This window comes from Camelina sativa, chromosome 11, assembly GCF_000633955.1.
Source record: "Camelina sativa cultivar DH55 chromosome 11, Cs, whole genome shotgun sequence".
Taxonomy (NCBI): domain Eukaryota; kingdom Viridiplantae; phylum Streptophyta; class Magnoliopsida; order Brassicales; family Brassicaceae; genus Camelina; species Camelina sativa.
Genome location: NC_025695.1, coordinates 13,312,949 through 13,335,640, shown reverse-complemented (window position 1 = coordinate 13,335,640; position 22,692 = coordinate 13,312,949). Strand labels below are relative to the sequence as shown.

General features: G+C 34.3%; 4 protein-coding genes across 9 annotated transcripts; 3 read left to right on the top strand and 1 right to left on the bottom strand.

Annotated features, from left to right (window-relative positions):
- Positions 651 to 2,958, bottom strand: LOC104723174 (heat stress transcription factor A-4a-like). 6 transcript variants are annotated; one of them, XM_010441497.2, is made up of 3 exons: positions 2,550 to 2,958; positions 1,893 to 2,167; positions 651 to 1,804 (listed from the first exon to the last, which is right to left on the bottom strand). In XM_010441497.2, the coding sequence occupies exons 2-3, from the start codon at positions 2,112 to 2,114 to the stop codon at positions 842 to 844; spliced, it is 1,185 nt and encodes a 394-aa protein (XP_010439799.1). In that variant the 5' UTR covers positions 2,115 to 2,167; positions 2,550 to 2,958; the 3' UTR covers positions 651 to 841. The 6 variants fall into 6 exon arrangements, with proteins under 6 accessions (XP_010439799.1, XP_010439798.1, XP_010439802.1 ...); XM_010441496.2 differs by having other exon boundaries at positions 1,893 to 2,164; XM_010441500.2 differs by having other exon boundaries at positions 2,690 to 2,958.
- On the top strand, positions 5,510 to 8,536 carry LOC104723173 (BES1/BZR1 homolog protein 3). Its single transcript, XM_010441494.2, has 2 exons — positions 5,510 to 5,886; positions 7,605 to 8,536. Exons 1-2 carry the CDS (start codon positions 5,671 to 5,673, stop codon positions 8,241 to 8,243), a joined length of 855 nt encoding a protein of 284 aa, XP_010439796.1. The 5' UTR covers positions 5,510 to 5,670; the 3' UTR covers positions 8,244 to 8,536.
- Positions 9,287 to 14,138, top strand: LOC104723172 (uncharacterized WD repeat-containing protein C17D11.16-like). Its single transcript, XM_010441492.1, has 13 exons — positions 9,287 to 9,596; positions 9,684 to 9,763; positions 11,974 to 12,060; positions 12,161 to 12,284; positions 12,393 to 12,454; positions 12,548 to 12,598; positions 12,675 to 12,736; positions 12,834 to 12,930; positions 13,015 to 13,089; positions 13,184 to 13,282; positions 13,365 to 13,505; positions 13,797 to 13,889; positions 13,995 to 14,138. The coding sequence occupies exons 1-13, from the start codon at positions 9,287 to 9,289 to the stop codon at positions 14,136 to 14,138; spliced, it is 1,425 nt and encodes a 474-aa protein (XP_010439794.1).
- Positions 14,612 to 19,114, top strand: LOC104723171 (periodic tryptophan protein 1 homolog). Its single transcript, XM_010441491.2, is given in 22 exon segments — positions 14,612 to 14,771; positions 14,997 to 15,116; positions 15,209 to 15,408; positions 15,538 to 15,617; positions 15,704 to 15,802; positions 15,887 to 16,007; positions 16,107 to 16,168; positions 16,252 to 16,346; positions 16,348 to 16,439; positions 16,569 to 16,648; positions 16,735 to 16,833; positions 16,918 to 17,038; positions 17,138 to 17,199; positions 17,283 to 17,393; positions 17,498 to 17,559; positions 17,656 to 17,752; positions 17,830 to 17,904; positions 17,997 to 18,095; positions 18,180 to 18,329; positions 18,423 to 18,515; positions 18,606 to 18,683; positions 18,783 to 19,114. Coding segments are annotated over 21 exon segments (2,055 nt in total). The 5' UTR covers positions 14,612 to 14,771; position 14,997; the 3' UTR covers positions 18,843 to 19,114.

The window sequence follows — 22,692 nt, the reverse complement described above, 5'->3', positions numbered from 1 at the left end:
TTTTGTTTATATAAGATGATAATAATTCTCATGGGTTAAATTTTAATTATTATACAAAAATTATATATATCGAATTTTAGATTTCAATTACAGATAAGTATAATAGATTTTGTGAATAAAAATTACATAAAAACATTTAATAATTATTTTATACCGCAGTAGCGGGTTGTTACCTAATAGTTTTGAAAGATACTTGCTTCATGAGTACAAAAAGCTCCTTACAACAATATGATCCTTCTTCTTTCGACTTGATAATATATGTAAGTTACTTGTATATGTAACTATGTAAGTATATTTGTAAGCTGTTATCTTCTATCTTTTTTTTTGGGTTGGATTTAAGATGATCGACCCTGAGAAATGGGAATTCGCAAATGAGAATTTTATCCGAGATCAACCTCATCTTTTTTTTTTTTTGTCACTAACGATCAACCTCATCTTATGGAGAACATTATTCGAGAGAGTATTAAAGAGGAGAAGGCGAAGCAAGTAAAGGATCTAGAGGTTTGACTTCAACCTATAGGACTTTCGCAAATTATGATTTCGTTCGAAGTCAATCGCATCTAGTGAACAACATCCATAAGTTCTAGCTTATTATCATTACCATTGAAGTTCAAGTTTATCAGTATTGTCTTTGTTAGTACAACAGTTGCTTTACCATCTCTTTCTGCTTTTTGTTTGAATCCATTAATAAGTTTTTCGGTTAAGCTCCTAGTCCGAACATACATGTGATCATAAACAGCCGAACCAGATCCAAATACTATAAACTGAAGACAACAAAACTGCCAAAACCTATTTTACAAGAAACTAAAACAGACTAAAGAGTTTTTAATCTTTGACTTTATCAACTTCTCTCTGAAGAAGTCAGATGTCCAAGCTGTTCTGTAATTGTATTTACATTCCTTGAGTTCCACCACGATTTCTCACTACGATCTTCAGCTTTATCCCGTTGCTCAGTTGAGCCAGGATTCTCTGAGAAGAACTGCTGCCAGAAAACATCATTCGCTCCTGCTACTGAAGGAGGAGGAGCAGCTGCAGCAGCAACAGTGTTGTTCTGTTCTTTCGTAACATCGGGCTCAGAGTTCATGTCGATGATCCTTGGTGAAGGAGGAGATTTGGGACGTTTATCGATACTTAACTGTATGCAAGAAAGAGGAGGGCTTTCTGGACAAGTAGACGAGTCATCCACATCAAGTGTCATCATGCTTCTTGTTTGTAACATACTCTCACAAGAATCCGATACAAGATTCTCCCAAATCGCTATTGATGACCCTAACTGTTCCACCTGCTGCTCTGTTGTGTGTGAAGACGGGCTTGTAGAACCTTCCTCTCTCACAACAACACATGTTTGGTTCTCTTCCATCATCGGTTCATCAGGCAAGAACCCGATCCTAGGGAACCTTCTTTTCCTCTCGTTTGGTTCGGGAACACACGGTGAGAGGTTCAAAGCAAGCCCTGGTTTTTCAAGTACTTGAGAAACAAACGAAACCATTGTTTTCTGACGCTTCTCCATGTGTTGTAACCGTTCTTTTAGTTCTTTCACTTGCATCTCAAACCCTTCACGTTCCTCATCTTGCTTTTGTAACTCTTCAAGCAACCCTTCTTTCTCTTTCGTCAATCTCTCGATCTGATTCTTCATCCTTACTCGTTCTGAATCCGTCAAGAGGTTTTGCTGAGCTTGAAGATTCGGTAAAGAGTGGCTATGAACAGGTTTGCGTCTACGAATGTTCTTCATAAGATGAGGTTGACCTCTCACAAAATCATCATTTGCAAATTCCCACTGCTCAGGATCAGCTTTTCTAAAACCCTACAATACAAAAACCCAAACTGAACTAAACAAACCAAAGAAGATGACTGATTCAAAATCAAACACACAAAAGACCAACAACACTTACATATGTGTTAAGCTGACGGATAAAACTTGAGAAGTTATTGTGTTTAAAGAATCTCGGAAGAAGATCTCTAGAAAACTCCGGAGGATTCCAAACGATGAAACTCTTGTTGCTTTGACTCCACGAGACGATCGAATCCGATGAAGAATCATCAACCATCTCATATGTTTTTGTAAGAAAAGGTGGTAGTGAGCTTGATGAACCTCCATGATTATTCTCATCCATCTCTAAAACACTTTCAAAATCTTTTAAAACTTTCAACTCCTTGATTCAATCTACTGCCACAAAAAGCTATACAAATCACACTCAAAAAAAGCAGAGCAAGAGAGAGTCTTTTATATCAACTATAAGCTTCAAGAACCAAAAGATAAAACCTTTTCAAGTCAATAACTTTAGTACACATAAACTAGAGTTAAAGGACTCACTAGTTTCGATCAAAACTGGATAAGATTCAAAACCCAAAACCCAAAATTCCCTTAAAAGAAAAGAAAGTTTTGAACTTGAAACAAAAACCCCAAAACCTCACCACTGTTTCTCAAAATGATACTAAAAGCTTCTAAGAAGCCCTCAAAACCATAAACCCCTTTAAAATTCAACGAATCTAGAAACCCTTTTAACATTAAAATCTCACTTAATCAGATAAGTAAAAAAAGGAACAACCTTTTATATTGCTTCTGGAACCCTCTCTGCTTCTCGAACACAAAGAAAGAAAGAAAGAAAGAAAAGCTTCTCGACTTGTGTGGGTATTTAAGTAAATCAGACAGAGAATAATATCAAACAGAAACGATTTGTCTTCTTACGTGTACCTCTCTCCTTGCCATTATTGCTGCTGAAATATCAAAGTTTTATCTGTGGAGAGAAGACCGTAGAAAAGTAAACGAGTCGATTGACCCGGTGGGGAAGCAGCTGCTGCAGATTTACGAAGAAGATTCGTCAAACCTTTCCGTCGTTTTTTATTTGATCGATTAATAATTACGCGTAATTGGGAAACAAAAACAGGAGAAAGAATTGCTGAGAGTATAAATTTCTGGGGATTTGTGAGTTTTTAAGTCAGGAAATTTTTTTAAGCTTTTTATTAGATGAAGCCGTGTTCGAATCAGAACAGAACAGCTGTTTCATTGTTTTTGCTAAGATTGGGTTTGGTCGAATTTTTTTTTTACTATTTTATTATTATTATTTTTTTTCTTTATATCAAAATCACCCCATGAGATGATGATAGAGCTGTTTTTGGCATATAACTTTTTTTTTAAGTATATAAAATATGAAATAGTCAATGAATATAACAGAAAAACAAAAAAAATCATTTAGAGATCTTGTTTGTTTGTGGTAATGTAGAAGCATTTATGACCGTGAGAAAAAAAATTATAGTTGTTATTATCTTTTGGAATTTATAAATAAAATTTAATAAAAAGTCTTGTTTTTTTGGAGGGCACGAAACGAAATCGAAAGGTCCACTTTGAATATTCTATTGTGAATTTGTGATGGCATTTGGTAGAGATATCATGCATGCCTTCTTTTTGTTTAATTAAACGTCTGAAAATTCTTTATTGTTAATTTTGATGAACATATAATAATTATCATGAAACATACTGTATTAGTTTCATGGTAAAACAAATAGGAGGATATGTAAATAGTTTTTATGTGGCCGTACGTTGTCGATATACCAATTTTGGCTTAGTAATCTGCAGTTGTACTGTTGTACACTTATAGTACTAGAACTCATCTGTAGACTAAACATGCTCGTGAAAGACATACATGTTCAAAGCTCTCTAGCTTGCAACGACATACGTAATTTATTCAGATTTCGCATTATGTAAACAAGAAACTGAATATTAAGTCTGTATTCATTATGTAAGTTTAACGCTTGTGTATAAGAAAAAGTCGGATTGAACTTGAATTTCAAGTATCACCTGAAAGAGGATTTTAAATTCATGTCAAACGTTAGATTACACCTGTGGCAGTGTTCATGTAAATGAATATTGTGATGTTATCAATCCGGTTCGACGAGCAAAATATTAATATTTCTCCAAATAATGTATACGTATGTGCTTAGTTCACTGTCCCCAGTCAACGGTATATTCCAAAATTCTGATAAGAAAAAATAAATTTATTTTTTTTCCAGTTAAATAAGACAATAACTATTTTTTATAAAAAAATTCAATTGTCTAATTAAACTATAATAGTAAAACAAAAAAAATGAAAAGAAAAACTCAGTTTTAAATTCAGGAGTAAATTGCTTCTAGAAATCGTAGATAACCAGCATGCAATCGGAATTACATGTAAAAGGAAATTAAAATATGTAACATATGTAATGTGGTTTACTATTGGTTTTGTTATCCAGTAGTATAATTGATATACAATATATACATGGAACTAAATGAAATTGTTTGATAATGATGAAATATATTGTTTCAACTTTGGGGGCCGACTATTGTTGGTCGAACGAAGTGTCTCCTTCATACTCGAGTCATATATACACAAATTTGACATATTAATTACGTAATGTGTGTTGGTTAGTATACTATATAGTATAAATAATAAGTCTAATTTAAAACCAAATATATATAGAGAGAGACATAAAGGCAAGTAGTACTACAAAATATTAAGTGTCGGATGATAAAAGGCATGTGTGTAGTAGACAAGACACTCAAAACTGTTGTTCATTATAAGAAACTGGGAATCAAAGATGCAAATATATAGATTAGAGGTTACACGAACATCATAGGAATGTGTTCGATAATAGTAGTGGTATGAATATTTATTGGTTGGGATGGTATGAATGTTGTAGTATAAAAATGTCGAAGAGTAGCTTATTTATTCTAATTGATTTAATACTTTATAGACTAATCAAAAAAAGAAGAAATTAATGGAAAAGAAAGAGCAAACGAGTCACGAGCAATGACAAGTTGATGGGAAGCAGATCGAGAGCATCACGTGACCCACCCGATTTAACGGTTATGATTAGATATTACATAAAAACGATTTGTGGTCTCTCTAACAAAGTTGAAAGGTGACATGTCACATTCCTCAAAGAAGATGCCGCAATCTCTGCCACGTATATTGGAGTCCACAATAATTTTCATTAACTAGTAATGTAATTAGTTTAGCTAAATCTAGATTAGTAAGTAACATAATACTCCTATGTTTTTTTTCTTCTTTAATTTATAGTTCCTGGCTCTTAGATGTGGATAGTTGGAAAATGCTGTCAATAAATAAAGAATAAAGTTGAATTTTTTTATTAATAATAATAGAAGCTAGATTTACTAATGTCCAAAAATAGACATTTATAAAAGATAACTCATAAAAGCAGCTTGATATTCTTGACTTTTTAAAAAAAAAACTAAACTCTAATTCTTCATAACAATGTACACCAAACGACGTCGTTGGTGGTGAAAATACACATATTCATCTTTTTCCTGCTTTATTAATAAAAAAAAAAAAAAAAAAAAAANAAGCCTGAGCACGTGTTAACACATACGATGCATCCTTGTAAATTACAATATACTTTAAGGGTAATTTCGTCTTTTTAGATATCTACCTTTACCTTTTTTTTTTTTCCTTCAGCCCTGCCTAAGGGCTTCTTCATTTATTACTCGTCACCAGACCAGAAAAACAAACAAAAAAACTTAAAACCAGAGAAATCGTTAAAAAAAACAAAACATAAAGCGCGAGTTTTTTTTTTTTGTTTTGTCTTTTCTACGACGAGCTATAAAGATTAGAAGAAGTAGAAACGACGCTGTTCTTTGTTTTTCTCCAATATTCCGGCGGTGATCCTTAAAAAATGACGTCGGGGACACGAACGCCGACATGGAAAGAGAGAGAGAACAACAAGCGGCGAGAGAGGAGAAGACGAGCGATTGCGGCTAAGATCTTCGCAGGGCTTAGGATTCATGGAAACTTCAAGCTACCTAAACACTGCGACAACAACGAAGTCCTTAAAGCGTTATGCAATGAAGCTGGCTGGACTGTTGAAGACGACGGAACTACTTACCGCAAGGTAAACAACCCAAACCCCTAAACAAACCAAAAGCTCTAATTTTTTTAATCGATTTTTGTAGATTTTTTTTTTAAAAGGTTTTGCTTGTTAAGAGTTGCGAATAGATCTGAGCGTTAGTTTTTTTTTTTGGGGGGAGAAAAATAAAAAAATGGACGGTTGTGATTTAATATTTGACCGGGTTTAGTAAAAAGTCATTGCAAACGTCAGGTCGAAACCGTTCCGGTGAACTGAAACAAAAGCATGAATATGTTTTTAAGATTCGCTGATGCTTTGCTGCTTGCTTCGACACTCTCTGTTTCACTTTCAGATGGAGAATTTACTTACTTAATGTCTAATTTACCCTTAACTAATCACACGGTCTAACAGAATTTTTCAGGGTGCTTTTCGTCTATCTAGGTATTTCTTTTTGTGTTTTTCTTTGGTCTCAATTTACAAAACCTTTTGCTTTATGTGAATTTTTTTTTTTTAACTTTAGGACACGTCTGTTTCACGAAACTGCTGTTTGGTAATGGGTTGGATTCCTTGTAGTACAACGATCGAGGGTGACTTTATTTTTCTTCTTGCCCACATGGATTTTTTCCTTTTCAGACTGACGCTTTCTCTGAAATTCCAATTTTGCTTCTTTTTTTTCTTTTCTTGAATCATACAAATTTTCCCGTTAAAAAACTTTTTCTTTATTTGCTCACATTCACACTTACACTAATAAAGTACAATCCATTTTGTTACATTGACATCAAAATAAGACCCAATACCAATAGTATGTAGTACATATACATTTATTAGGAGCATATGTAATACTAGAAAATAGACTAAAATAAAGATTTTTGAATTCTTGACTCGTGTGATCAAATAGTTTCCATGAGTGTTTATTATTGTTGTTGGTTTAAATACTTTAATTTATTTATGCTAATTCTTGTTTTAACCAGTCAATGGTGAGACTGGGGAAATGATTTCCCTTTTGCCAACATCTAATGATGATGTTTTGATTTTGCTTGTGTGGGGATAAAATAAATTGTAATTCTTTCATTGTTTGACCATTAAATGCCAAAGAAAATCAATGTTTTTTTTTTACCTTTTTTTTTTTTGTTACCTAGTTGCATTTGGATTTTCAATTATCAATTATTATGTCATCTTATTCGTTGCTCACCAGCCTTTTTGCATTTCGTAAAATGGCAAAAGAATAAAAGAAACAATTTTAAACTCTCTTTTATTGACAAAAAGAAAAACTCTCTGTTACTTAGAGAGATTCTCGATCCATTAGTAAAGAACTAAAGATTGTTCTAAGACCACTTATATAGCACCAAAGAAAATCATTGTTCTTTACGCTTTTTCCTGCTTAGGTGCATTTTGATTTTCAATCATAGTGTTATCTTGTTCATGCTCACCAGCTCTTACATTTTGTGACAACGATAAAAAATCATTCTATGCTCTCTTTTATGTAAATAATCCATTAGCAAAGATTGTTCTTTTGACCATTATAAACCAAACAAAATCATTGTGCTCTACGTTTTTTTTCTTGGTGCATTTAGATTTACAATTATCAATCATAATGTCTTTTTGTTTGTTGGCTTGTTGCTCACCAGCTTTTGCATTATGTAAAAAGAAAGACACATTAATTTAACTCTCCTCTATGTAATTAGTCCACTAGCAGAAGAGGATTGTTTTGGTTAATATATGTTTTGTGCTATTTCTTACATTTTGCATAAACTCTTGTGTAGGGATGCAAACCAATGGATCGAATGGAACTCATGAATGGTTCTACTTCAGCGAGTCCATGTTCATCGTATCAACATAGCCCTCGTGCTTCTTACAATCCAAGCCCTTCATCTTCATCATTCCCGAGTCCTACTAACCCATTCGGTGATGCTAACTCGCTAATCCCCTGGCTCAAGAACCTCTCTTCAAACTCACCTTCCAAGCTCCCATTCTTCCATGGAAACTCCATAAGCGCTCCTGTGACTCCGCCATTGGCTCGAAGCCCTACTCGTGATCAAGTAACCATCCCTGACTCTGGATGGCTCTCTGGAATGCAAACTCCACAGAGCGGACCCTCTTCTCCTACGTTCAGCTTAGTTTCAAGAAACCCGTTTTTCGACAAAGAGGCCTTTAAAATGGGAGATTGTAATTCACCAATGTGGACTCCTGGACAAAGTGGAAACTGCTCTCCAGCTATTCCTGCTGGTGTTGATCAGAACTCTGATGTGCCAATGGCTGATGGAATGGCGGCTGAGTTTGCGTTTGGTTGTAACGCAACCACTGTGATAGGAATGGTGAAGCCTTGGGAAGGTGAAAGGATACATGGAGAATGTGTTTCAGATGATTTAGAACTTACACTTGGAAACTCAAGAACCAGATGATGATTTCAGAGAACAATCAAATGTCGTTTACTATCATCAATCAAACTCTCTTATCATAGTAGTTCTTTTCTCATCTTTTTAATTGGTCTGTTTTTTTTTTTAAGTGTGATGTTGAAAGGTGATTGAGAGAAAAGAAGAAAAAGAAAAAAAAGGACATTTTGAGCTCTGTTTATACTTTTTTTTTTTTTTTGGTTGGCTCTTTTGACTAAAGTTGTAGTTAGAATCTATTTTATCACTGGAAGCTTTTTTTGTTTAATTATAAGTGGAAATTCGATTTGAGATTAGTGATGTTATATTATAATCGGCTTCGTATAATACAATGAAGCCAAATTGGACTTTCCGTAACCATTGTGAACGTGAGAAAATATCAGTATCTATCGTTGAAAATTTTGCATATTTTAAGCTAAGTAACGTAAAACTAGATTACGTTGAAAGACTTTAGTCTTAAAGTCGTATGAAACCCAATAAAAAGTGGGAGTCAACTATTACAATGACGACCACATGTGATTTATCTTTTCCATTAACGTATACGCTACACAGTTCGTACGCAATTGCACGAACAATATGAGTTGCTACTTCAACTAGATACATATGAGTCAATAAATTGCTTATTGGATCCAGTTTACATGTCCAAATGATCTTAATCCGCAAAATTTAGGCCCATATTTACTGAAACCTTTTTTTTGGAAACGAAATGATTTATTACCAAGTAATTAAAAAAGGGTTACCAAACCGAACCCCTACATAAGTGTTCCCTGTTTCTCTGTCTTCCTTCTCGGCGGTCGGTAGATTGTATTTCCAGCGTTAAGTGTAGTTTCGTTTGTAACGTAAGTTCTCTTCTTCTCCTTTTCAATCAAAGAGAATTAAATAATTTGGTCATCTTCTTCGTCGGTCGCGGTGATTTTAGGGTTTTCCGTTGTGGTAACGTTTCATTTAGGATATGGCTTATTGTACTGTTACATAGGCTCTTCTCTATTAGGGTTTCGGTGAGAGGCTGATAAAAAGGGTTTATGTTGATTTAGATTTTGTTTTATTTTGGCAGAATGATAACTGCATTGTCATGGGTACCAAAAGGGGCAGCAAAAGCCTTGCCCGATCATGCTAAACTTCCTTCTAAGGAGGAAATCGAAAAGCTCAAAGAGAGTTGTGAATTTTACAGTGAAGATGAAGAAGAGGACGAAGAGACCGATGATGAAGAAGAGAATAGTGAAGTTGCTCATGCAAAAGCCGTAGCGGAAGAGTTTGGAAAATCTTTCAAAACCAAGAATGCTAATTCTTCAATGGAGGTTGATGGTGAGGTAGCTGATGGTTTGAAAGAACTCGACATGGATAATTACGATGAAGAGGATGATGGTAAGCTAGGCTTATATCTCTTTTCGAATCTCTGTTTCCGTTTTCATTGTGTAATGTTATATTCTCATTTTTGTGTTTTGAATTCAGGAATTGAAATTTTTAGCTCCGGACGTGGGGGTCTTTATTACGCAAGTAATAAGATGGATCCATACCTCAAGAACAATGATGTATATATATCACTACAAGAAAACAAGGTCATAACTGACGGCACTTCTGACGAACAATTATCTGTTGGTAATTACCGACGGTATACTGACCGATTTCTGACACCATAAAAGTTTGTCAGTTTTCCGTCAGAAATTTATCGATAAACATTATCCGTCAGTAATTTGTCAACATTTCCGACGGATTACCGATCAGATATTACCGTCGGAATTTCATCGGTAAATCAACATTTCCGACGGATTACCGACCAGATACTACCGTCAGTATTTTCCGTCGGAATTTTGTCGGTAAATATATCCATTGTTGGTGTCATTTATATATTATTCAATTACCGACAGGTTTCCAACGGGTATTAATTTACAGACGTCGAAAATCCGTCTGTAAACTTATTATAGCCGTTTAAATAAATATCCGTCGGATATTCGTCGGTAAATATATCCGTTAATATAGCCGTTGAAAATTTCAAAAATTACTGACGGATTACTGACAGAGTACGGACGGATACAAAATTTACTTTCTCTATAAAAACGAACCACTCCTTCTCATACTCTCACTCATTTTTTTAGAAAAAAAAATGTCTTCTTCTTCTTATTTTCGATCTTGGATGGACGGACCGATGCTCGATCCAGAATCAAATTTATTGAATGATGAGTATGCTCGTGGTGTAGGCGAGTTTATGGAGTTGGCATGTCAACAACCGATCGTTCTTCAAACCCGTAAGTTGAAATGTCCATGTTCGATTTGCCGGAATTCTCACAATATTAGGATTGATTTAGTATGGGGTCCTCTTTATTCGAATGGTTTTATGCCGGGTTACAAAATTTGGTTTCTCCATGGTGAAAGACCAGAGTATATTAGTTCTAGCGAACCATATATTGTTGATAGCGTAGAGGAACCTATAACATATGTAGATTATGGTGTGAGTACTGTTGAGATGGTGAATGATGCATATAGGGAAAATATGCAATCGATGGGTCAAAATGTTGATAGGTTAGAGGAACCTAATGCAGAGGCATGCAAGTTTTTTTTCTATGTTGGACGCAGCTAAGCAGCCGTTATATGAAGGTTGTAGGGAAGGTCATTCGACTTTATCATCTACAAGCAGATTGATGACCATAAAGACGGACTACAATTTGGTTGAGGAATGTGTGGATGCGATAACAGATTTTGTGAAAGACATTTTGCGTGAAGATAATCATTTTCCAGGTACATATTACGAGATTCAGAAATTGGTCGCTGGTCTTGGTTTGCCGTATCAAATGATAGATGTATGCGAAGATAATTGCATGATCTATTGGAGAGAAGACGAAGATAGGACACAGTGTCAATTTTGTCAAAAACCAAGATATCAGGAAACAGGCGGTAGGGTTCCAGTTCCATATAAGCGGATGTGGTATTTACCAAATCACAAAAAGGCTGAAGCGATTATATCAATCTGAGCGTACGGCTGGTCCAATGAGATGGCACGCAGTACATAGATCAAACGGAGAGATTACGCATCCTTCAGATGCAGAAGCATGGAGGCATTTCCAATCTGTGTATCCAGATTTTGCGTATGAGCCAAGAAATGTGTACCTAGGATTATCTACAGATGGTTTCAACCCATTTGGAAAGCATGGAAGACAATATTCGTTGTGGCCAGTAATCGTAGCACCTAATAACTTACCGCCATCTTTGTGCATGCGTTGAGAGTTTCTTTTCCTTTCGATTTTGGTTCCCGTTCCAGATCATCCGACGGATATTTCTCGAAATTCCGTCGTTAAATCGTCGATTTTTCCGTCGGTTCGACGGATATTTTCCGATATTGTTCTGTCGGTAATTTTGTCGGAAATATATTTCTGACGGATGTCTGACAGCAAATTACCGACGGAATTACCGACAAACACGTCTCCGACGGCTGTCCGACAGGCTGTTACTGACAGTTTACCATTACTATTATTGTCGGTAATCTGTCGGTAAATGCTTGTCAGAATTCCGTCGGTAATTACTGTCGGATTTCTGACAGATTTATTTTTCCGACAATCTAGAATCGACAAACGCCATCTGTCAATAATTTGTCGGTAATAGATGTTTCTGACGGCTTACTGACAGTTATGCTCGTCAGTTTTAAGCTGTTTTCTTGTAGTATATCACTTTATATGTTTTTGATATTTTTTTCCATGGAAACTTGTCGTATATGTTTTGTATATATAATATAAATTTTTTTTTCCAGGATGGTGGTGATGACTCGGATGATGATTCAACAATCTTACCAACCGATTCACCAATTGTTTGTGCTAGGACCAACAATAATCTTGATGTTTGTCAATCCTTCTCGATCGATATCAATATAATTATTAATTAATTGTGAAAATATAGTAGTGATCTCACATGGAATTTGTAAATGAATATGTGACCAGATTTATCTATGCGAGGAGACATCTATTGGCCCTCCAAACGTATATAGTCATCATGAAATAATGATACCAAAAATGCCATTGTGTACTGCTTGGCTTGATTGTCCACTTAAAGGAGTAGAAAAAGGTTAGTGATATGTAACAAAAACGTTTTATCAATCATCTCAATGGGACTCTTCATTCATGCAATGGATGAAATTTTCATATTTTTCTAAAATTCGTTTCTTGTTGGCAGGGAATTTTCTAGCTGTTGGTTCGTATAAAACGTCCAAGATAGAGATATGGGATCTTGACATTGTATGTAGAAAGTAAAATATGTTTTTTGCGTATAGTATATATTGTTTCTCTTAGAATCTATTGTAATTAAAATACTTGTATGTAATGCTTCAGAGGGAGGAGGTACTCCCTTGTGTACAACTTGGAGGAAAAAAGGAGAAAGGGGTGAGTAGTACTTCATTTCGTTTGATGGCAACAACAAAATGTATCCGTTAATTTGATTTCTCGTCTTTTGTCTTAGAAATACAAAGAAGGCAGCCATACTAGATCAGTTCTTGGTCTTGCTTGGAATAAGGAGTTTAGGTATGCCCAATACGATTTTGATTATATTTCTTTAGATTTGCTTGTTTCTAGACGTGTCTGATTATTTATCTTTTGAAACTTTATTGGAAAAAATTAGGAATATGCTTGCTAGCGCCAGTGCCGACAAACAAGTTAAAGTTTGGGATGTTGCTACTAGAACATGCCAGATTACTATGGCGCATCATACATATAAGGTATAAAAAGGTTTGATAGAACGATTAATTTCTTAATTCAGTGGCATTATTATGGTTTATATATTGGTTGTGCGGTTCACACAGGTTCAAGCGGTTGCTTGGAACCATTATGCTCCGGAAGTACTTCTTAGTGGGTCGTTTGATCGCACTGTTGTATTGGTAAGTGTTTTATATCAGTACCTATAAAAAAAATAAAGTGATCATTGATTAATCAATACCGGTTTGTACATATTTATTTATATATATGCTGCAGAAAGATGTAAGAAAGCCTTCACACTCGGGTTTCAAATGGTCAGTCAATTCAAAAGTTGAAAGCTTAGCCTGGGATCCACATAGCGAACACTCCTTTGTGGTGCGTTACACTTTAAAGTTTAAACTACTATCTGATTTTCAGCGGTTTTGAGGCATTTTTCATTTATTTCCCTTCTTTACAGGTAAGTCTCAAAAATGGAACTGTGAATGGCTTTGATGTTCGTCAAGCCTCAAGTTCAACTTCTGATTTAAATCCAAGTTTCATTCTCCAACATGGAACTAGAGCAGTCACTTCCGTCTCATACAACATTTCTGCACCTAATGTAAGTCTCTCTGTCAAGTGATTCGATTTGAAAATCCGAATAACTCTAGTTCTATGGAGCAAAGCGAATATTAAAAAAAAGTCACTATATGTTAGGACGAGTAATACAAATCACAAAACTAAAATTTTGAAAACATAACATCTATTATACTATGAATATGTTACATACTATACTCAGTTAGCATATATTTGGACTTATGTGCCCCTACGTCCAGTAGTACTCTAGCTCTTTGTGTCATTGTTCTTTGTGATGTTTGTTTAGTTGGTCTCACCATTGAGTTGTAATTAACAGCTTTTGGCAACTGGATCTACGGATAAATCGGTAAAGCTATGGGATCTTTCCAACAATGAGCCTTCATGCATTGCTACACACACACCCAATGTTGTAAGAACCAATAATCAACCATTTTTACAAAAAACATTGGTTCCCTTATATTAACATGGTTTGTTTTATATGTTTGTATGACTCAAAACTTTTGATATCACCCAGGGAGGCTTATTTTACATTGCTTTCTCTCCGGACAATCCTTTCGTACTCGCTATGGGTGGCGTAAAGGGGAAGTTAAAAGTTTGGGATACACTTTCGGACGCTAATGTCTCCAACAGATACGGAACCAGACCTGTCCGACCGTGAACGTCCAGCTAAGCTATGATTGGTCGTCTCACATTCGGACACACTTAAACCAAAATTTTGTAGTAGTTTCTTTTTTTTTCTTCTTGTGATGGCTAATTTGGCTATTATAACTTCTGCCTAAATGTTTGTTTAATCATAACAAAAGCCCATATATATATATATATTTCATCAGAAGAAGCTCAGTATATTTATAAGTTATTTACTTATTTAACAAGCATATGTATGTGGTAAGCAAGGGGTCTTCAGTTAGGATTATTTTGATTTGTGAAAATTTATTTCTCTAAAATTCTTCTAGTTCATAGAGTAAAAATAAAATAAACAAAATTATGAACAAGTTACTTAATTTGCATCTTTAACAGTTTCAGGGCTTTCTATGTATATTTTGAAGTTTAACGTCTTTAGTAAAACAATTAAATAGTTTTGGGGCTTTAAAGTATATTTCCTTTAATTTGTTTCTTCTTCTTCTTCTTCTTCGCCGCTTAGCGCCGCTATATCTCACTCTCAGGGAAAAAAAAATCCTCAGAGAAGCAAAACAAGTCTTCAATTGTTAAACCCTAAACCTACAAAATAAAAACCTTTTTTGTTTGGTGCTCTCATCTTGGTTCTACGCCGCGTTAGGTCCCGTTTCTAAACGTAAGTTCTCTTTGATTCCTCTTAAGAGTTTAAGAAAGGTTAATCAAAAACTGTAACTCAGTTATGAAATCGTTGTGCTGTGTTGATCAAATGACGAAAAAAACCCTAATTTCGAGCTGCCCTGTACCCAAGAACGTACCTTTTTGAGAGATTTCACCGATTTGATGATTCATCTCTCTGTGCTCAATTCGAAATAAGTGTTCTTTGGTTTTGCGTATTTTGCAGAATGATAACTGCAGTGTCATGGATACCAAAAGGGAATCTAAAAGCTGTTCCTGATGTAGCTGAGCCTCCTTCAAAGGAAGAACTCAAAGAGCTTATTGAGAGTGGAGCTTTTGCTAGAAGGTGAGATTTTACTTAATAATATTGTTCCTGTTTCTCTAATATTAGGAAATGAGGAGATTGTGATAATGATATTTTGGTTATATGATGTATAGCGTGGACGGTAGTAACGAGGATGATGAAGAGATTGAAGAGGATGGAGAAGAGATTAGTGAAGTTGATCATGCCAAGGCTGTAGCTGAAGCTTTTGGTAAAACTTCTAACAGCAAGATTGCTTCTTCATCGATGGAGGTTGATGAGGTAGCTGAAGGATTGAAAGAACTTGACATGGATAATTATGATGAAGAGGATGATGGTACGTTTTTAGCTCATTCAGTTTTTCTTTTGGTGTTTGTTCTGCAATTGTGTCATTTTGAATAGAACAGCAAATTTGGTGTCTTCCATATGTAAAGTAACCTTTTTTTTTGGTTGGTGTTGGACTCAGGAATTGAACTTTTCAGTTCTGGAATTGGGGATCTTTATTATCCAAGTAATGAGATGGATCCATATCTGAAGGATGTTGAAGTAAGCCATTTAACTGTTTCTATCTACATTGAAACTTATAGTGGTTAAATTCCTTTTGTATGCAACCTAAATGTTTGGTCTATTAGGATGAGGATGATGAAGAGGATATTGATGACACGACAATCAAGCCAACCGATTCAGTCATTATCTGCGCTAGGAATGAAGATGAAGTCAGCCATCTAGAGGTATGGTCAATCCTTCTTGCTCTGTAGGTTATATATGTTAAAAACATTGGTGCTCATATGAAAGCTATGTATACATACAACCAGGTTTATGTATACGAGGAATCATCTGGCTCACCAAACATGTATGTTCATCATCACATAATTATACCGGAGTTTCCATTATGTACTGCATGGATTGATTGTCCTCTTAAAGGCGGGGAGAAAGGTTGGTGTACGCTTTGAAATTCATATGAGTCTGGTTTTTTCCTTCTTACTATGGATGAAATATCATTCTTACTTTTTTTTTTTGCCTTGGTACTGGCAGGGAATTTTGTAGCTATTGGTTCAAAAGAATCACCGACAATCGAGATATGGGACCTTGACGTTGTATGTAAATATAACTGACTTTTTATTTATGTTTGCCTATATCGATTATGAGTCTTATTGATAAGGTTATTATAATGCTTCAGAGAGACGAGGTGCTACCTTGTATACAATTAGGAGGAAAAGAGGAGATGTTAGTGACTAAGAAAAAGAAGAATAAGAAAGATAAGAGTAAGAAAGANCAGCAAGATTGCTTCTTCATCGATGGAGGTTGATGAGGTAGCTGAAGGATTGAAAGAACTTGACATGGATAATTATGATGAAGAGGATGATGGTACGTTTTTAGCTCATTCAGTTTTTCTTTTGGTGTTTGTTCTGCAATTGTGTCATTTTGAATAGAACAGCAAATTTGGTGTCTTCCATATGTAAAGTAACCTTTTTTTTTGGTTGGTGTTGGACTCAGGAATTGAACTTTTCAGTTCTGGAATTGGGGATCTTTATTATCCAAGTAATGAGATGGATCCATATCTGAAGGATGTTGAAGTAAGCCATTTAACTGTTTCTATCTACATTGAAACTTATAGTGGTTAAATTCCTTTTGTATGCAACCTAAATGTTTGGTCTATTAGGATGAGGATGATGAAGAGGATATTGATGACACGACAATCAAGCCAACCGATTCAGTCATTATCTGCGCTAGGAATGAAGATGAAGTCAGCCATCTAGAGGTATGGTCAATCCTTCTTGCTCTGTAGGTTATATATGTTAAAAACATTGGTGCTCATATGAAAGCTATGTATACATACAACCAGGTTTATGTATACGAGGAATCATCTGGCTCACCAAACATGTATGTTCATCATCACATAATTATACCGGAGTTTCCATTATGTACTGCATGGATTGATTGTCCTCTTAAAGGCGGGGAGAAAGGTTGGTGTACGCTTTGAAATTCATATGAGTCTGGTTTTTTCCTTCTTACTATGGATGAAATATCATTCTTACTTTTTTTTTTTGCCTTGGTACTGGCAGGGAATTTTGTAGCTATTGGTTCAAAAGAATCACCGACAATCGAGATATGGGACCTTGACGTTGTATGTAAATATAACTGACTTTTTATTTATGTTTGCCTATATCGATTATGAGTCTTATTGATAAGGTTATTATAATGCTTCAGAGAGACGAGGTGCTACCTTGTATACAATTAGGAGGAAAAGAGGAGATGTTAGTGACTAAGAAAAAGAAGAATAAGAAAGATAAGAGTAAGAAAGAGAAGAGTAAGAAACAGGTGTGTGCATCAAACTTGTCTGTCTCTAGTTCTTCTAAATTGTTTTTTATGGCAAGTACTTGTGTATTTATATTGATGTATGTGGTCTGTCTTTTTCTTTATAGAAATACAAAGAAGGTAGCCATACTGATTCAGTACTTGGTCTTGCTTGGAATAAGGAGTTTAGGTATGTCCAAGTTTACTAGTGCGCATAATTTTGTAAGTTTAATCTGGTTTGCTCTTTAGGCGTGTCTGATTTTCGTTTGATTTGTTTGGATAAAAGGAACATACTTGCTAGTGCTAGTGCCGACAAAAAAGTTAAGGTCTGGGATGTGGCTACTGGAGTATGTAAGATTACGATGGAGCATCACACAAAGGAGGTAAGAAGGAAATTCGTAAAACGAGAAATTTCTTAATTCGATGGCATTCTCAGGGTTTATTGTTTGTATGATTACAGGTTCAAGCTGTTGCTTGGAACCATTATGCTCCGGAAGTGCTTCTCAGTGGGTCGTTTGATCAAACTGTTGTCTTGGTAACTGTTTTATTCCATGGTTTTATTTTTGTGTGTTCCGGTCTATTCCCTTAACAGTGATCATTAATATCTGTATGTACATTATGTTGCAGAAAGACGGAAGACAGCCTTCACACTCGGGTTTCAAATGGTCTGTCATGTCTGATGTCGAAAGCTTAGCCTGGGATCCTCATAGTGAACACTCCTTTGTGGTACATGACACTTTCCTTTTTCTTCTGATAGACAAATCAGTGGTTTCAAGACATTTTTAAATAGATCGTTTGTTGTTTCTTTAGGCAAGTCTTGAAGATGGAACCGTGAAAGGTTTTGATATACGTACCGCGCAGTCAGGTTCAGATTCTGATTTAAAACCAAGTTTCACTATCCAAGCACATGACCAAGACAAAGGAGTCTCCTCCATCTCATACAACGTTTCTGCACCCAATGTAAATTTCTCCTTATCTTCTATGTCCTTATGGCATTTCGTTTTCTTTCTTTTGAATAATCAGTTCTCACCATTTATGAGCTGGAATTAACAGCTTTTGGCTACGGGGTCTATGGATAAAACGGTAAAGCTTTGGGATCTTTCAAACAATCAACCTTCGTGCATTGCTTTACACAAACCAAAAGCTGTAAGAACCAAATCAACATTAATCTTTTGCCTCCTTTCCCATTAGTATCTCTACTGCTTTATCCCTAACCATTCTGATTTTTGTAATCAGGGAGCTGTGTTTTCCATTTCCTTTGCGGTGGACAACCCTTTCTTGCTTGCTATTGGTGGCTCAAAGGGAGAGCTACATGTGAGTGGGAAATCAGATGCAAGAAGATTAATCAATCATGTAGTTATAAAACATATCATCTTTTCATAAATTTTCAATTAATCTTGTTTACGTTTTCAGGTTTGGGATACACTATTGGACGCTGATGTCTCTCGCAAATATGGAAGCAAGCGGTCTTGAAAAGACCCGCAGGGATCACTTGTTTCTTTGAAGCCCGTGATGGTCGTTGGATTCGACCACTGATACCAAATTTTGCAGTTTCTTTTCTTCTTTTTCTTTAGGTTTGTTTTTAGCTCCTATGATTATGGTAATCGTGTGAGGGTGTGAGTGTGACTTTATAAGCCTTTTTTCAACTCATCAAGAATCTCTTGAGTTATATACGTTCACATATATGTATCTCTTGAGTTGTGCTTTAAACAGAAGAATTCTAATTTGTCAAATTATATTCAACTTTTAAATCTGCAAAGTGATTCGAACTCTCTATATGAAGGGGAAAAGATTCGAACTCTCTATAAGAAAGTCGAGTGATATGGTGTAACGCAATTAATTTAGAAAAAAACATAAGAACAATAGATGCTTCATGCCTTCAAACTCAACGACATCGTTTTGCAAAAAAACAAAAACTCAGAAAAAAAAAAATATTAAACGGGCTACCCATTTATGTTTTATCATACCCGTCACGCTCGTGGGTTTAAACGGGCTTACCCGTTTAAAACCCGTTTATTTTATAGTGTTAATAAACGGGTCACGGGCCTAAATTTTTATAACCGTACCCGTTTAGGCCCGCGGGCTCTGAGCCCATTTTAACATCACTAGGCACACATAAACTTGATTGTTGAAGAGCTCGACGTATAAATTAGGGAACCGTGATTAGTTGACGGTTATACTAACGACTTTTGCGACAGTAGGTAACTAATTTCAACTCAGAAAAAGAACACAACAATGTCTAGTAATTAAAGTCTTTTTCTGCCACACAAAAGTTATGAAATCTTAACAACTAATTCTTCTATCTTTATGACGTAAAGCGTCACTCAAAAGCCTAAGATATCGTTACAAAATCCCGATTTGGTATTGTAAGAACTTTTTAAATATATTGTATCATTTAAAGTCAAGTCACTTTTTTGTTAATCAAATATAGTACTAATATAGTAAATGCAATAAACAATCAATACTTTTAAAACCCTCAAGGAAGAAAATGATCTACGCAAGCATGCAAATATATGTAAACTCTGTAGCATGTAATAATAATTTGATTTCATACTTCTTTGATGAATTACTAATCAAATAACAAACCATTTTAAACACACTGATTTCCAAAAGTGTCCATTATTTTCTAATATCATTTGTAAAAGTCACGTGTGAATGGGATCTATGTCGAATGTAAATGTAAATAGTGGGAGGTTAGAGAATCTGCATGCGCATTAAGAAAAAATGTAACCACCCAAGTCACTTCTTGAAAGTACAAATTATAGTTATTGTCCATCATTACATTCGTAATTCTAACAAAAAAAAGTCTTTTAACTATTGTTAATTCGATGGGCGTATTAGTCAAAGTCTCTGTTTAAAAGAAACTTGCGCATCTTGTCAATAACAATATTATTAATTATCCACTCGACCAATAACGTTAATTTGTATGAGCAGATCGTGATATGGTTAATATTACTGTATTGAGTGACATAATTATTATGAATTCAACACGAACATTGTGCATTATATTCATTAGTTGCATCTTTTTCGAACTTTCTTCGCTTATGATTGCGTTGATCTGACGACATTTCTCGCATCAGCTTTACGAATTTATTTCTAGAAATAATGCCAATCAATCTATATTATTTTCTTAATCAAAAATTTAACTTATTATATCATATCACTAAAATAATTAGTCTCGGGTTTTTGTCGAAAGAAGGGATTTACAGTTGTATTAATTCACAGTGTAATGCCCCAAAGTATTTTTAGTATAAAACGTATTTGATTGTTTGACAATGATATTTTATTTGTTTTAGCTTTTTAGTCCCAATAAGTTTTAAAATAATGATATTTAAAATGTTTATTTTTGGTTACTAAAACATGTGATTGAGTTTTTAATCAAACTAATAACATCAAAATGATTTCCCGTGATCCTTGGCTCATGGCCATTGATATTTGATATGTTACAAGTTTGAGTTCTGGAGCTAAGACATCTTCCCTTCTGATGGGATCATGGGAACACAATACGATACAACATTCAATGTATATCCGAAGTGTTTTCATTTGGGAAAAAAAAAAGGTTCCTCGAATCAGTTATAATTCTACATACCATCTGAAAATATTTTAGGTTTTTCTATCATATTACAAATGATCAGCTTTGTTTTCACGATTAGTATGTAAATCTAACTCATGGTAAAACGATTACTCGGACAAATGTACAACTGGCAGTTTTATGTGCACCACAAATTTTAATCATAGATGGGTATAGTGTTTTTACCTACAAAATATTCATAATGAAAATTTTTTCTTTAGTCTTCACAAATCACAAAATGGTACCACGGCGAATGGTTTAACATATATTTACAGTAGAGATTTAGCTATGGTTCATAAACCAGATAGGTAGATGCTGCTATGTTAGGATGGATAATACCGTAATAAAAACGAGCAAAATATATGGAAACTAAAAAAACCTTAGGAAAAAATTTTAACAGTTTGATATGGATCGGATACTAACAAAACTTGTAAAACCTGAGATAGTTACGCTGGCCTGACAATGACATCTAGATTCAAGAGTAATTTCTTGTACACTTTAAAAAGTCTATAAATAAAGTGCGTCCATATTTTCGGTTGGTTGTTGAAGACTTGAAGAACCCTTCATCAATTCCATCAAGTGACACTTTTCAGTTTCTAATCATAAATGATACTAATAATTTACTACTAATGTTTGCATGATAGTACAGTAAAACCTCTATAAATTAATACTCTATAAATTAATAAACACTATAAATTAATAAATTTTGTTGGTCCCAAGTCAGGCCAGTGTAAAAATTAACAATATTCGATAAGATAATAAGATAATAATTTTTTCGAAATCTCCTTATAAAATATGGTCCCAATAATATCATAAATTAATAATTATGTAAATATATATATATATATATATATATACTGATATAATAGTGTATGTTTCTCCTAAAGCTCAATTCTATAGAACAATTGTAATGTTGTATTTTCAACCTATAATAATATCTCTAAAATATTTTATAACATGTCATACAAATAATTAAAATTTAAAGTTTTAATTTTTAGATATGCATCATTTACAATTTGATAATTTGACAGATTATTAAAATAGGAGAATTGATATTATTATTCATAGATTTGAATTTATGTGTCTCATGTGTATAAGTCAATTTGTCTATAATATTTGTAATTTATTGTAAATAGTGCTTTCTAAATATTACAAGTTCAATTCCTAAACCATAAAATTTATAACATCCGAAAGTTTAATCTTATTTTGCTATAGTTGTTCCAATTCATAATTTTTTAAAAAATAAACAATTAAAAATATATCTATAAATTAATAATTATTAGTTTACACTATAAAATAATAATTATTAATTTATACATAAATTAATATCATTATAAATTAATAAAATGTCTTAGTCCCAACATTATTAATTTATAGAGGTTTTACTATACTGTCATCTTTATATATGATACAAACAAATTTGGGTGTCTCTCAAACGAATACGAAAACTAACTACAATGGTATGATACCATTGGTATCTATCATACTTCAAACTCGATTTACTGGGGTGTTCATAAATTTATAACGTTATGTTACCGGAAAACATGGATAACTGCCACATTAATGATATGACGACGATCACATAACCCACATGACGTGAAAAGAAAAGAAAAATACTCTACTTTAACGGATAAGATGAGATTTATCCAGAGTGTAGTATGGGAAATGCATACAAACCATTTAGGGAATACTTTCTTAAGTAGGATACTATTATGATTGCAATTATTTTAGGAAGTATATATCTCAAAATTA